This window comes from Drosophila miranda, assembly GCF_003369915.1.
Source record: "Drosophila miranda strain MSH22 chromosome Y unlocalized genomic scaffold, D.miranda_PacBio2.1 Contig_Y1_pilon, whole genome shotgun sequence".
NCBI lineage: Eukaryota > Metazoa > Arthropoda > Insecta > Diptera > Drosophilidae > Drosophila > Drosophila miranda.
In genome coordinates, this window is record NW_022881603.1 from 14,407,452 (window position 1) to 14,424,093 (window position 16,642).

The window sequence follows — 16,642 nt, forward strand, 5'->3', positions numbered from 1 at the left end:
TGGGTATTCGCGCGGTATGTCGACAGGTTGAAGCAGGGGTGAAAACGTAACTAACTAACTCTATGCCTTATGATGCTTTTGCTGCCGTGAGCGCCGAGTGGATCGTGGATTGTGGATCCGAGCGCCCCTCCGAGCGCGCGAGAGCGAGTTGGGACCGGGGCGCACGGAGTTGGCACAGTGCGCGGAAATGGTTTACTGCTGGCCTGAACAGTGTAGTTATCGTGTAGTTAAAAAGGATAAAGAGGATGGATCTACGAGAAGAATTTACAATCGTTAATATATTCCGCCATTTACCTCAAGTAGTTTAACTATTGAAATATAGGGGGCTTAAGTGGGCTAAGTTCGGTTCTTCATCATACGAGACTCAAAAACCAATCAAAGTCAAGTATTTAATAAGCCAGTCAATTGATTAGCCAGTGATTGATTATTCGGATAAAATTATGTGGGCAGGCCTATGTACTATCTAGCTAGTAATATTCCACGGAATATCAAAATCGGGGAATATGTATAATAGAACTAGAATTCGTCAGTATATTTACGGTATATTTTTAAAATGAGACGGTAGATTTTGGTATATTTCTGAGGGTCGGTATATTTTAACGATAATTTCACAGTCACACTGCTGCTTACAGTTATTTGCCGGTAAATTTTTTAGGCTGCTGCCAGTGTTGTAATTTATAACGTTTATAAGCAATGGATTTGAATGATATTTTTGAAGTAGCTGCTCGAGAAAAATATCGATAAAATGCACGCTAAATTTGTACACAGATCTTCATCATCGTTGGGTGAACATGGCTAAAGCGGATCGTGAACTTATCGGTCTGCACGATGACATGCTAAGCAGCATGAATAGTTTCAATAAATGTGTAATCAAGTGTAACATGCACATTGATCTAAACAGTCTCGAAACTTTGGTCGCCGACATCGCCGAACCTCTGCAGCGCAATGACTTCGTCACAAACACTAATAAAGATGGGATTGTAGTTGAAAATATCTTGAATGAACGTCTACACCGACTACCGATAATCCAACAAATGGCGGACTCCAAGCATATAATTCCAATTGATCAGTCGGCAGCGGTAGTGCGAGATGTGGAGTCAACACAGTGTCCAGGCAGGCCGGTTTCGGATAGTCTTTCGCTATCAACGCGTTCGAGTTGGTTGAATAAACCGGATGCAAAAGTCCCAAAGCAAAAAGCAAAGCCCATTACGTCCCCACAGCCCACTTCAGCACAGCCACAGGACACGGCCACTGTTTCCGCTAAAACAAAAACCATGCTGCCTGTTTCACCACGTAAACGTATCCTCGAGCCACCGAAATGCGGAAGAACAACATCCAGCAGTGAAATCTATCATCAGATCGTAAAGAACATAGCCGCCTTTCCAGAGGGAAGTGTGATAAAAGCTGAAATGATGCATCTAAACATAGCCGAAAAGTGTTTCTTTGTAGGCATGTGGGGTGCGGAGCCGCTGCAAAAGTTATTCGAGGGGAAATTACTTCTTAAGGAGTTGGACCAGCTTCCCAACTTTGGGGAGATATTTGCGGTGTACGATTGCCACGACGGGGTCATTCCACGTGTCACAATCAATGATTATGCGGATGAGGGTGGCTATGATGCCTATTTGATTGATTTCGGCGAGAATATATTTGCCCTACCAGATGACATACGGCTGCTGCCGGCGGAGGCCATCAGATGCTTCTTCAAAGAAGGCGATGTCTCCCATATGACCGAGTTCCGATTGACAAGAGTGGCCTTGCGTGTTTTGGAAAAATGTGGTGGCGATTGAATAGTTGAACTGGCCGATGACAAGGCCAACAACAGTCGTCGCAGGAAGAGTCCTGTCAAATCAGCTGCAGCCGATTCTATTCAAGATCAATCCGTGCCAACCAAGACAAATGGGCCACAGTTAGGAGTGGCAGTCGATTCTAATGGAGTAGAGTCCGATTCCGCGGGTCCAACCTCAGCCAAGCCACAGGACCCACTGCTTAGCAAGGAAATCTGTTCTATTAAAGATCAGTCCACTTCCTCTTGCCCACCAGCAGAGCTCTTGGCAGTTGATTCCTACCCAGATCAGTCAAAAGCAGAAAAGAACAAGGAATCTGTGGGCATTACGATCCTAAGCTCAATGGCTGCTTCAAGGGTAAGTCTGTGCATAGAAAACAATCAAACTCCCAGGAAAAGTCTTGATAAAATTCATGTTTCCCCTTAGGTAGACACTGTCGCTTGTTGCATGAGTTATTTGCACCTCAGGGCGTCACCAAGGACTTGGAGGTGGAAGACGCTCTGCCGGAAACCGAGTTTGATGCGCCATTCCCAAAAAAATTTGGAAGCATTGTGGAAATGCAGTTTCATTGTGGATGGCTCTTCTCCTCTGGTATGGATCAAGAATGATGTCCTAGGGGCCAAGAGTCAGTTCAAGCAGAAACCGCATATGTTGGACATACTCAACGTGGAGGAAGACGTGGTGCTGGTTTTGGATTCGATTCCTTGGCGACAATGCCGATCTGGCCGAGCAACTGATGAAGCGCGGCTATGCACAGCCCGATGAGGAGGGTCGTAACCATATGATTCGGATCTTGATCTGTAAACGTATTTCCTTTTCTTGTAATACGAAGTATAACATAGTCATTCATATAGCATTCCAATATTTCTTAATTAAATTTTTTAACACCCACAACACAATCGAACACAACGGAGACGGTGCTGGAGTAGTTCGGTTTTTAAGCAAACATTGACTATTGCCGTAGATTGAGAAAGACGGATATGCTTCCTGGCGGAGCCACCTATTTATGCCCTTTTTAGATAACTTTGAATTACGAATCCCTTAGCTTTTTTTTAGTACCACATCCACACCGAATAAACAAAACATATGTATATGTTCAGGGGTATATTCCTCATTTCTCTCACACGTCAAGTCGCTTGATTAATGTTTTTCTTGGGACTCGCCCAATTGCCAAGGAAAGGCACAAAACGCAAAGCAAAGGCCAATGACAAGCAGCAGCAAAAGCCTCAAAACTAAAACAATAATAATAATTGCCTCTAATGTGCAAGCGCAAAAAAATCAAAGGAAACCGAGCTATTGTCGTGGTCTCGTCCTGGATCCGGTGCGGTGCGGGGTGCTAATAGATTATGCCGCAACGATTAGAAATGCAATAATTTACACCAGGCCGGGATCACATGCGTGTTTGGCTCGACCCGCACATGTGGGTGGGTGGGGACGAGAGCACATTGAGGACAGGTCCTCCGCTCTTTGGTCCTGGTGTTGACAATTTAAATGTTTCGGCCAAAAGGGTAATAGCTGAAGGCCCAAGGGTCGCGTCCCTCAGAGCTGGGATGAGCTTCGGACTGGACTGTGAATTGCAAGAACTGACTAGAGTTGTAGGAACGAAATCTACCATGTACTCGTACTCCCTTAAGTGGACCTTGGACTCGCTCAATTTCCAGATTCTAATTACTTTCAGGAAGGAGAATAGTTTTGTTCCCATCGAAATAGATAGGCAGAGTCACCTGCTGTGTTCTACATGCCTCTATTCGCTATTGTGGCCAACCCCTGGCCATAATTAGGCGGCCAGTTAAGTGTCAAAAGGATGGCAGACCCCAATCCCCGATCCCAGACATATATTCCAAAGCATAATGATGATGACGATGATGGGCACTGAACCACCCCAAGCTCCATCTTTTTTGATTTGGTGGCCTTCTTAGCACGAATTTTACTACACTGATACAATTTCGATTGCTGTTTGGGTGGGTGTACGTTTGTCTGCTTATGTTGGAAGAAACTCAACTCATTTAACGAAACAAGAAGCGAAATAAATATATTTGGGGAGAGTTCAAAGCTCCCCGTCCATCCTTAGCAGCTGGACCCGCGCTGAGGGCAATTGCCAGTGCTGCTGGTGGAAGCCTCCGGGCTGCCACCGTGGAGCATCTGCAAGGCGGCAATGCGCTGCCATGTCTGGTTGAAGTGGCGCGCAGATCGGGAATTGGACAACTTCGCAATAGGTCCCAGCGTGCGATACCCATTGCCAATGTAACGTACGAAGCCCTTGGCAGTGAGGTCCATGAGGGCTGTCTTCACCTGGGCTTCCAGATCGCCACAGGCGAATGGTCTGTCAGGGTGAAGGAATATTGTTTCGCTTACACATGTGCATTGTGAGATTATTGTGATGCATGTCTTACTCCTTTTTTAGCATCTCTATGATAGTAGCCTCCTGTATGCCATCGACGTAGCTGGGATGATCCTGAAAGACGCGCACCATGTCCATGATGTAGAGCGACAAGTGGATATGATAAGCGTTGAAGGGCAGACTCGAATTGCTCGGCGCACAGTCGCTAATCGGGGCCTCGTCAGACATATTGATTAGTCTCGTGGCAGTTCTATATTTATTCGTATTCTACAATATTTTTTCGCCTGTATCTCGGACAAGCAGAACGGGGCTTATACATATGTATATCACATGTATGTGAACCCATTTTAGGCAGGGGCTACTTAGTCATGCCTACTCGGAGTTGTGTTGCCTCAAATCCCAAGCGCTGTCATCCAATTAGAGGTGTCATTAACGGTTTGTCGGTGTCGAGGTCCCTTGTGCTCTCCAATTATTGACCCAGTAAAATAGAGTACAAATTGCAACAATTACATGTTCGGGGTTTTTTATTACTTGGTAATATGCCCAATACTTATAGTAAAATAGTCTCTGTCCGAAGGGTTCTCTCCGTTCCCCCCATTGCATTAGTCGTAGTCCTTTGGATGGGAGGCAATTTATAGATTTCCCTACTAATTGTATTCCTAAAGACATATTTTCTATGCATAGTATAGTTTTTAAATATGTATGGCAAACCCGTTCTTCTATTAGATCAGACATGTCACCCCAGCACGCAATCCTCCTATTCCGTATTCCCGATTCAACCCATTGTAAGGCGACGCGCCATAAAAGACATCGAATAATAGACATAACTCGGTGCCACGCCAGTCAAAGGGTTAACTGTGGCAAAACTTTTACCCACAGATAATAAATTAGCGCATACCTTACGAAATGTTATGAGGATGCGACTGTTTTGCCGTCTAACTTCCGGCTACGATGTGGTGCCCGGGGCTCAAACTGCCAATTAACCTTTACAAACAGGTGAAAGTTTCTCAACTGCACCGCACGGGACGAAATGTGATGGGATGGTATGGGGCACATGAACGGGTTGAACGAAGACTCGTGCGGGAAGACGGTAAAAGTAGCGTTCCGGGACTTCTACGCCAAGGCGGATTGTAACTTCTTAGATTATGTTTAAGTGAAACAATATGGAAAACCTTATATGAAGTCCTTGTAACCGGGCAGCAATATAAATGCCAGTCGGCGTGGAAAAGTGTCATGTATTTGACGAATAATTACCGTCAACATTGCGTAATTGGTTGAATCAGACGGGAGGGCGTTTTGGCTGGCTTAGGACTTAGCCGAGGTCCCCAACCAAATCGGCTGCCCGTGGTGGGGTTGCCAGGGGTATGCGGATGGGGTTGTGTGACAGGAACCTATAATTACCAGACCAGGCAGGTGGTCGCCAGACCAGGAATCCACCTTTTAGAGCTCCGCTTTCAGACACACCGCGGACGTTGCCGCGAACGGAAGTCCGAGGCGTATTTTTTTTATTTTTTATTTATTTTTTAAATTAACAATTTATCTGTTAATAAAGGTACTTAGTTACTAAAGGCGGAAAAAGAGAAGTTAAAAGTTAGCTAAATTTAAATGATTATAAATATTGCATGCAATTAGTTTAAGAGACAGTTCAGGGGATAGGGTTTGACAGAGGGAGTTATAATTATGGCATAAAACCCTAAAAGGTTCATGATCAGCATAATTAGACCTACATATGGGTTGACGGATAGGCCTAAAAGTACGGGTAGGTCTAGATGGAACGGCCAAGTCAATCTGACCCAAGAGAATTTGGGAGTTAACAGTCCCAAGAAGGAGCTTGTGCACGAACATTACGCCATTGCATATTCTGCGATGGTGCAACGACGGCAGGTCAATAAGATTTAGCCTAGAACGGTAGGGTGGCAAGATTCTACCCGAGTCCCAGTTAAAGTTCCGAAGCGCAAAAATTAAAAATTGCTTTTGCACGGATTCAATAACAGCCTGCTGCTCTTTATTCTGCGGGCTCCACACAAAAGAACAATACTCCAATATAGGACGTACTAACGAGATGTACAGTTGTTTCGTAACGTACGGGTCGTCAAACTCCTTGGACCAACGCTTGATGAACGCTAAAACACCCTTAGCTTTATTTACAGTTGCAGCTATATGGGTGTTGAAACACATCTTATGATCAAAAAGGACTCCGAGGTCATTTGAACTCGAAATTCGGCCAAGGACATGATTTCCTAGAACATATGAGACAATATGAGGAGCGCGACGGTAAAATGTCATAAGTTTGCATTTGGAAAGGTTCAGAAAAAGAAGATTAGTTGAACACCACAATAGTAGTTCACTTAGATCAAGTTGAAGGCGTGTGTGCAAATACCAATCAGAGTAAGAAAGACAGATTTTGACATCATCAGCATACATTAGTGTAGTAAAGTATGTTATAACTTGAGGAAGGTCGTTCACAAATAAAACGAGGTGGAACGTTGTGAGTTGCTGCGGACACCGCAACTCTACGGTTATACCCGATACTAAGTCAGTGTGGCTCTCCTCCGGCAGACGCCGCTAATATTAAACGACACGACAAGGAGTGCGTGCGAGAGAGACAGAAAATCAGTCTGAGCGTGACGTCGGGTGCTGCGTAGCCAGTGCAAATTGATTTGTTCCTTTTGGCTATAAAAATGATCTGATCTGATCCAGATTCAGCAATCTGATATATATGATCATTATCTATGATTCTGCGTTTTTAGTTTTCTCGTGTCCTCAATATTGTGGATGCAACAGATTTTCGTCCTTTGTGGGGGCGGAAGGGGGTAGGGCGAAATTTTGAGATATACGTTTTATAGTGAGATCTAACAGGAGTGCGGATACCAAATTTGGTTACTCTAGCCTTAATAGTCTCTGAGATTTGTGAATATCCCCAGATTTTAATCCTTTGCGGGGGCGGAATGGGGTGTGGCGAAATTTTGAAACAAACTCGTCTCGGTCCGATATATTAGGAGTGTGGATACCAAATTTGGTTGCTCTAGCTTTTATAGTCTCTGAGATCTAGGCGCTAATGTTTTATTCTAAGCAAAGCCGGCTATGCTACGTGTGTGTTAGAGAGAGACAGGGCGAGAAAAAATGAAATTGTTTTCTTGATTATGGCTATATTAATTATACGATCTGGTTCAGATTTTGCACTCTAGAAGATATAGTCATCTTCTACGATTCTGCGTTTTTAGTTTTCTCGTATCGTCGAAATTGTGGATGCCACAGATTTTCGTCCTTTGTGGGGGCGGAAGTGGGCGGGGCGAAGGTTTTGAAAATTTTTTGTAGCAGTGACATATCACAGAAGTCTGGATCCAAAACATCGTTGCTCTAGCTCTTATAGTCTTTGAGCACTAGGCGCTGAAGGGGACGGACAGACGGACAGACGGACGGACGGACAGACAGACAGGGCTCAATCGACTCGGCTATTGATGCTGATCAAGAATATATATACTTTATGGGGTCGGAAACGATTCCTTCTGGACGTTACACACATCCACTTTTACCACAAATCTAATATACCCCAATACTCATTTTGAGTATCGGGTATAAAAAGTTAAATAATTTTAAAAAGGAGTAAAAGTTATCTATAAAGTTTAAAACTGTCTCAACGAAGTTGTGTAGTTTATGTATTGGAATCGAGATATATATACAGGAATCTAATTAAATGTATTAATAGGTAAAAAACAAATCAAAATTGGAATCCAAATTTTAACATAAATTAATTTTAATTAATTAAATGTGTATGTTTGTAGGTTCAATCGGGCGGATCGAGATTCAATTATCCAACGGCGAGGTGTATGTTCCAGCTTAAACTCCTAGCAGTCGTCACAGAAAGGAAAGGCCAATGGGTTTCGTTGTGTATATATATATAATTAAATATGCGACACTTCAGTTTACGTTCACGTCCACGTGGGTACGTGGAGTAGCGTGTGGTTGTTCTTGCCGGAGTGTTGGTGAGCCAGGCAGTTCCCGCAATACTGGTTGATAAGGACAGCTCGGAGTCTCTCTTTGGGGCTCAGGAGAAGAAATTGGTGGTAGGTCCGTAGCGGATGGACTCCTTGGCAGATTCGGCAACGGTAGGAGCCAATTTCCCGAGCACGTCGGTTCTCCCTGGTGCGGTTGGCGCGGGGACGTGGGGCCATATCTGGGTGCGGAGAACTAAGTTGAAAAAAAGGCGTCGAAGACACATTAGTAACGATCTTGGAACGGGTGAGAGGAACATTTAAGACATTGGAAATTGCCGCCCGGTTACATAGTCTGGTGAGGATATGTTGATCTAAGGACGGATTCACCTTCGAGTTCAGGCTTGAATTCGGACCGGAGCGTAGAGCTTTCATACAGTGCTTATTTTGGAAATATTTCCGTCGGTCAGGAGACCGTTCGAAAACTTCTGCGGAGGAAGCTGGAAGGAAATTGCTGTCGTAGAAAGACCCCGAGTCTTCTACCAGTGTGATAGGTCGTCTGGAAATTTGACTCGAGAACGATGAGATTTGATTCATCACCTGAGGCACTGGACCTGTGAGTACCCAGCCGAAAATGGTCTCCTGCCCGAGGAGAGAGCCACAGATGTTGGTAAGTGAGCCACTTAACTGAATGGACGGAAGGATATCCGCTCCAATCAGGACATCTATTTGTGAACTCTCATAGAAGGTCGCATCCGCCCATGAGAGGTTCGGCAGGTCTCTCAAGAACCCTTGCGAGATCGGATGCAATGGAATATTCGGCCCTCTGGAGATCTTTTAGCGCTGCTGCTGACTCGGTACGGATTTGGGGCAGACTGAAAAGGATCTTCAGCTGGGCCTTGAGTATCAGCCTCTTGTTTGGAAACGCTCACGGAGGGCGTTCCATGCGGACGCGAAACCCTCGTTCGTAAGTGGAGCCTGTGGCACTATGTCGTGGGCTTCACCGCTGGTCTTTTTGTTGAGGTGGAACAGTTTTTCCACTGGAGCCAACCTTGGGTTTTCTATGTAGATGGCGGTGAACAGGTCTCGGAACGTGGGCCGCTGCTGGTAGTCCCCACTGAAAACTTCAGTGTCACATGGAGGAAGGCGGCAACCGCCGGAAGTCGGCACTTGAACGGCCAGTTGCGGCGTGTGAGGGACAGTCGGGGGCTCGAGCTGATCGTTCAGTTCGGCCAGGCATTGCGCGTAGACCGCGTAGCAGTCATCGTACATCTCTTGGACATCAGCTACACCCTCTGGATCCTCTTCCGCCATCGTCACCGAACAGGCCGCGAACTCCGCGTCCACCTTTGCCCACAGGCTTCGGAGTTGTTCTCGATGGACTTGGGAGAGCGAGCGGGTTGGTGTGCTAGCATCTGGAGCGCTGAGCTTCTGGTCGAAGCGGGTCAGTCTGCTTTCAGCCAAGGCAAACTTAGACTGTGCGGAACTGGCGGCCATAGTGCTAGGAGCCGTGCACCGTGAGCCCTGGACGTGGTCGGACCTCGCTCAGCTGGGGCCGGACGGGAAGATGTGGGCGTAGTGACTGAGCCGTTGGAGCTGGGTGGATGGGTCAAACTCAGCGAACTCACCCGCTTAAACTTCTTGCGAAATTTCTTCTCAACAGTGGGCATGTTTTGCTGATGGATCTGCGATAACGCGTATTAGAGTCGCAAAGGTAGGTGAGCGGAAATGGCGACGTGGAAGTTCAGAACTACGAACCGTGGATATGTGGTTTTGGTGGAATTTATTGCGAGTATTTAAATTATGGAAATAGTACACCGTGGCCGGAATATATATATATAAATACTACGATCAACAAACAAATGTCTAACCAAGAACGAAAATTGAGGATGGACGATAATATTGAGGCACGAGGTACCAATATACCAATGTATAGAGTCGGTTGAAAACAATATACTCTCAAAATGCAGGGTAGCGCGTCACTTGGCGTTCCGTTACGGTCAAGCGCGGCACCGAAAAATATTCTCCCAACAACTACAACGCAGGCAAACGGTGGAGAAGCGAAAGCGAAACGAAAAGAATGCACTGCTGCTGCTGCTTGTATGTGTGTATGTATGGCTGTAAGTGCTATGTACCGCGGCTTGGGTTGAAGAGATGTCAAACAACGGGTGAAACGGTGGATAACCGTTTTATATACAATATGTATATTATATACATAGATGTACAAGAATATGCTAATTTAAGATGCGTACGTATAGATACATATGTAAGATAAATACATACATATGTGCCGTATGTATGGATCGTAATTTTGTTGGTAGTGTAATTAGTTAAATAAGGAGGAGGAGGAGGCCACAACCGTTGGCAGAACGAGGTATGGTTTAATTTGGAGCTAGAGCGATAAATAAATACATATGTATATATGTATGTACATATGCCACGGGAACTCGGACTGTGATGGAAAACTCGCACAAAATCACTGCCCCGTTATCTCTCGTAATCGAAGAGTACTTATCTTGAACTTGGAGCGATCCGCCGATGCTGGCTGGGGTGAGCTTCTCCTTATGGGGAAGGCGAAGATCCGGCTCGAAGGGCCAATGTTTGTAGTGGGGCGGATCGAGGTTCAATTATCCAACGGCGAGGTGTATGTTCCAGCTTAAACTCCTAGCAGTCGTCACAGAAAGGAAAGGCCAATGGGTTTCGTTGTGTATATATATATAATTAAATATGCGACACTTCAGTTTACGTTTTAAAAAAGGTTTTATTCTTCACTTAAACTTTAGCGTACTTTGATTAGTTATTTCCCCGACGATGACTGAGGTCTGAAGTCTTGAACGGAATTAACTTTGGTTGAATTCTCCGACGGTGTCGCGATTGACGTTTGTCTTGAACAGAACTGAGTTGGCTTCTTAGATGCAGACTATTTATATTATGATGCTCGGTTTGGGATTCGGATTTGGATTCGGAGGCGTTGGCTTCGACTTCGGCTTCGGAGATGGAGTACGTGACTCGATCGGTATGTGGGAAAGGCGGCTTTTGATGAAAGGCTTCCGCTGCGTATGATCGGTGTTGCATTACTTGGGGGTGGCTGAGAATAGGGCCTCTGATTGGTCAGCTAGGATGGTGTGATTCTTGAGAATCGATTCGTAATTGATCTCTGAAGAGTGGCGTGATTCTGGTGCGGCTGGATTCTAGGGCGGCATCTATTGTTTTATGTTCAACTTCCAGTTTAGGGTGTTTGTTTACATTGCCTGCAATCGGCTGCGCGTGGTCCATTTCGAGCGTGAGATTGTTTATGAGGGTTCGAAGCTGAGGGTGTCGTATTGTTTATAGTATTGTGGGTGCAGGGTAATAGACATAGACAAGGGTATGCGGAGCATGGACTATAGATATGTCACTCCCCCATTGTTAGATTTAAGCCTGTCCTCAGGCGATTATCCTTGGATATAGTTCGGGTGCGTCTAAAACTGTGCCTGCTGGGGATTCCTCGTCTTCGTCTGAAGGTGTTTCTATGTGCGGGTCGGTTTTAGGCTTATTGCTTTTACTTAGATTAAACAATTTGTAGCTTAATCCTATTATGATTATGACAAATAGTAGTATTAAGCTTACATGTAATACATTATTTAATCGCGTATTTTCTATTACGATTTCTTTGGTTTGCAAATAAGACAATGGTTTAATTTTTGTTACGTTATTGTTGATGTAGATGCTTTGTGCAAATTCTGGTATGGAGTTGGATATTAAGAATTCGTTTAACTGTACACTGCAATTATGTATTTTTATTAATGCGTTACCTTCTACTTTTATTTCTTGGTTCAGGCAATCTTGGTTTAATATGGTTTTTGGTAATTTCCAAGTTAACAATATGTTGGGTTCTATGAAACTTATTTGAAAGTTTTGGTGTGCTTTGGTGTATGGACATTTTGTTTCTACTTGTTTGACTATTCCTGAAATACATTCGTCATTTATTTTTCGTTTTGATTCTTTTTCATATACCTCGTTTTCTAGAACGTAATAATTGTTTTGCGTTAGGTCAGTGAGGATGTTATTATCTTCATCTGGATATGGGACAATTTTAAGTATAGGAATATTTCTGATCTCTCGTGGGATGTTGGAAATTATTAGTATTTCGTTAGTGTCTGTTTTCAACCAGGTAGATGTTTTGATATTTAATAATTTCTCTGAATCGATGTGTTTCAGGTAATCCTGGCTCAATAATTTTGGATTAAAGATCCCTAATCTTGTTAGCTGCATGCCTAATTCAATATCCTCTATGTACTCTGTAAAATGTTGAAGGTTAAATATTAATATCTCTAGTTGGTTATTTCTATCATTATCCTTGCTTAATTTATTGACAACTTCTATGCCAGAATTTACTGCTTGGATTACTAAGTTTAATTCGTTAGCTTGAACACTGTGGCTAGCCAGATTGTTTATTTTCCCTTCTAATTCGATTTTATCATCTTGATCTAATGTTCCAAATAGATATTTATATACTGTGCCTACTGCATTTATAAGGCCTCTTTTGTTTCTTTTGGCTATTTTGATGCCGTTGAATTCACGTTGCAATTTCTCGACTAAATATTGAACTTGGATTTCGTTATTAAATTGGGTTGCCTGTTCTAGTAAACTCTGATATGTTTCATCTGTTCTTGTTATATTAATTGTTAGATAATGGTATTCATAATTAATGGGTATGTTAATGGTATTTGTTTTGAATATGAGATATCCATTCCTTGAGTTGATGGGATCTATCTCTATATTCTGTCCGGAAGACTGTAGGACGGTGAACATTAGTAAGATTATAATCTTAATCATGTTGTAGCTCCGGATTCCCAGTACTCTCTTCGGGTACTCTGCAATTATCGTATTTACTTTTATTAGATTTTTTCTTTCTTTTGAATTTCGTTTTATAGTGGGTGATTTTCCTGCCTCTATTTTTCTCTTCAAAGTGCTTTTCGTCTACCTGCCTAATTTCCCCTGTTCTTTTGAACGGGTTGGTTGTTTTTGTTTTAACTAGGGGTGCATTCTTGAAGCGTGTGTCTACTTCAAAGTCGATTCTATAGTTATTCAAATGATTGATCTTCCTAACTTTATTCAGTTGAGTGTTATAATCTGGTAGTCCGGCGTACAGGAAGATATCAGCTGGGGATCTTTTTGTAGTATTATGAACCGTTTTATGGTTATAAGTGTATAGAATTAACTCGAATTTTGTGAGCTTGTTTTCTATGTTATCCTCACTTGAAATGATTCTTAATTTTTCATTGATCGTTTTATGTAGTCGTTCTACATCAGAAACTCCGTTTTTACTGGTGGTGATTTCGATTTTCACATTTTCCGCATTCAACCATGCTTGCAATGCTGCGCACATAAAGGTTGAATCTTTGCCGGCTTTAATTCCCTGTGGCTTGCCCATTTCGTTAAAGACTTTTATGATGGCTCTCTTGGTTTCTAACCAGTCGCGACTCTTAACTTCTACAAGGGTAGCGAATTTAGAATATACATCAATGCATGATAGGAATTGTTGATTGCCTACCAAATAGAAATCCATGACATACTTTTCTCTGATATTTTGTATTTCAGGGGTGCTTTCGAAGGTTAGATTGGTGTTACGATGCTCAGTTTTAGCAACGTTGCACGTAGGACATTCATTGATAATATTTTGGATTAACTTTTGATAATCGGGGTAGTAGAATTTTCCTTTAAACCAATTAGTGGTCTTTTCGATACCTGGGTGAAGTAGCTCTTTATGATTCTTCAATATTTGTTCTTTGAATTCGGAGTAGTTGGGAATATTTATGAGTTTGGTACTGGATTTAAACAGTTTAGTGAAGTGATTTGGACTGATTATCTCCAGGAATGCCCTTTGGAACAGTGGGAAGTCTACTTCGTTATGGAAATATAGTGCACTCTTTTTGGTACACACATATTCCTTTATTATATCTTTTGCTAATGATTCTGTCATTTCGGTATATGCGATTTTTATCAGTATCTTGTGGAAATAGTGGGATGTTTCTACCTTATCCTCATTACCTTTAATCAGTTCTATTTGCCTATTATAGTAATTGATGGGTCTCTCTGTAAGTGGAATATAATTTGTATTATCTTCTTGCGCGCTATGGACCGTTGCACAATCACTATTAATGGTTTCCCCGAGTAGGTTTTCGTTAATCTTTACTCTTGATAGCGCATCGGCTACATGGTTCTCCTTTCCGGGTAAATATTGTATTTTGAAGTCAAATTCATTTAATTTGATCTTACATCGTTGTAGCTTCATATTTGGTTCCTTGAGGTTATTCAACCAAATCAAGGTTTTGTGATCACTTAATATCTCAAACGTTCTACCAAACAGGTATGATCTGAAATACTTAGTTGCCCAAACTATAGCTAGTAATTCCTTTTCTATTGCTGAATAATTGATTTCGTGTTCGTTTAAGGTTCTACTTGCATAGCAGATTGGTTTGTGGTCTTGCGACAACACTGCTCCTAATGCAATGTTACTTGCATCGGTTGTTACCGTGAACATTTTGTTGAAATCTGGGAATGCGAGGATGGGGTCTGAGGTGATAAGTACTTTCAATTTTTCGAAGGCCTCGACGTATTTTTCCTCTGTTGGGTCTATGACTGCTCGTTTCTTTAATTTGAGTGTCATAGGTTTTGCTATATTAGCGAAGTTGGGAATGAATTTCCTATAGAATCCACATAAACCTATGAATGATTTTATTTTTGTGGTTGTATTGGGTATTGGGAAGTTTATTATGGCAGATATTTTCTTTGGATTAGGAACTATGCCGTTAGTTGTTACTACATGGCCTAGGAATTCCGTTTCTTTCTTCAGGAATTCACACTTATCCATTTGTAGCTTTAAGTTGGCGTCCCTCAACTTTCCAAATACTCTCCTTAGTGACAACAGGTGTTCTTCCAATGAAGTGGAAAATATAATGATGTCGTCTAAGTATACGAGGCAATCTTTGAAGATTAACTCTTCTAGCAGTTTGTCCATACATCTTTGGAAGGTAGCGGGGGCAGTGGTTAGCCCAAAGGGCATACGAGTGAACTCGTAATGACCATGCTTCGTGGAGAAAGCTGTTTTTGGGATTGAGCTAGGTTCCATAGGAATTTGATGGAATCCCTTAGCTAAATCGATTGTTGTGAAATATTGGCACCTACCTAGTTTATCTAGTATTTCGTCCATTCTGGGTGTAGGAAATTTATCCTTTATTGTCACCTCGTTTAGACTTCTATAATCTACTACCATACGATATTTCTACTTTCCTGTAGCATCTATTTTCTTTGGTATCATAGCGATGGGTGCACAATAGGGAGAGTTCGACTTACGAATGATTCCCTGTCTAATCATATCTTTGATTTGTTGTGTCACTTCTTGATCGTGTATTTGAGCATATTTATATGGTCGACGATATACAGGATCTTCGTGATGGGTTTTTATTTCGTGCTTTATAGTACTAGTGAAGGTCAAAATGTCACCTTCTTTATACTGCACGTCCTTAAATTCATAGAGAACTTTCTTTAGTTTCTCCTTTTCTTCGTCATTTAAATGTTCCAACCTTAGCTGGTTGCATTCCCTTAATTCATTCTCTAATGCGGAAGCGAAGTATTGCTCTCCTTCAGGAGATGGGTCAAGGCACTTAGGTGTAGATATATCTTCCTTTGAAGATGGCTTAACACCTTTGTGTGCGGTCTTGCCGACGGCAATTGCTTCTCCACTTTGGATGATTGGGTATGACCTTTCTCCTAACGTTACCGTTTCATTTCGGTAATCGATGACGGCTTTGCTGGCCATCAAATATTCTCTGCCTAAGAGTATGTCATAATTTTCAGAAAAATTATGAATATAAAATTTTTGTTTTGTCGGACAGTTTTTGGTTGCATCGCGTGTAATGCTCTGAGTCAGACGGACGGGTCCATTGATGGTATGGACGGTGAGGTTGTCGCTATCGACTTTGGAATCTGTATAGTTTTCTTTTATTATATTTATTGACGATCCCGAGTCCGCGATACCTCTTAATTTTTTATTATTTACGATTATTTCTATATATGGTCTTCCTCGATTTCTTCCGAGGCACTCTGCTGAAAATTTACATCCATTTTCATTTGTCCGCTTTGGCTTTCCCTAGATCGTTTGACTGGCTGATTTGGTGCACTGCTACCTGCCTGTGTCTGATTGATTTGATAGTTTGTGGGATTCTGGACTCTGCCCTGGTTTAAGAAATTTCTAAATTCGTTAAATAACCCTTTATTATTTACGGCATTATTTCCTGAATTATTTCGATTCGATCCAAGATTATTTCTGGAAGTACTTGGGTTTTGATTGTTGTAATCGTTACTACTATAGCGAGGGTAATAAGTTCCAACATTCCTACGATTGTTATTTCCGTTTCTTGAATGTTCGTGATTCTTGTTATCAGTTACGAAATTTTCGTAGATTCCTAACTCTTGAGCTGATTTTTCTAGATTAGCCATAGTAGAAATGTCTTTTTTTGCTAAAATGATGAATAGTTTATTGGGTAGAGCATCTTCTATGGTATGTCTGGTGGCATTTGCCAGAGCGTTTTTAAAGA

The 16,642-nt window shown here is 42.4% G+C and overlaps 2 protein-coding genes across 2 annotated transcripts; one reads left to right on the forward strand and one right to left on the reverse strand.

Annotated features, from left to right (window-relative positions):
• Nucleotides 1-664: 664 nt before the first annotated feature.
• LOC117191998 lies at nt 665-2,881 on the forward strand. Its single transcript, XM_033396722.1, has 2 exons — nt 665-2,141; nt 2,211-2,881. The coding sequence occupies exon 1, from the start codon at nt 792-794 to the stop codon at nt 1,785-1,787; it is 996 nt and encodes a 331-aa protein (XP_033252613.1). The 5' UTR covers nt 665-791; the 3' UTR covers nt 1,788-2,141; nt 2,211-2,881.
• A 797-nt stretch (nt 2,882-3,678) lies between these two features.
• On the reverse strand, nt 3,679-4,495 carry LOC117191002. The gene is made up of 2 exons (XM_033395982.1): nt 4,178-4,495; nt 3,679-4,107 (listed from the first exon to the last, which is right to left on the reverse strand). The coding sequence occupies exons 1-2, from the start codon at nt 4,351-4,353 to the stop codon at nt 3,852-3,854; spliced, it is 432 nt and encodes a 143-aa protein (XP_033251873.1). The 5' UTR covers nt 4,354-4,495; the 3' UTR covers nt 3,679-3,851.
• Nucleotides 4,496-16,642: the final 12,147 nt, after the last annotated feature.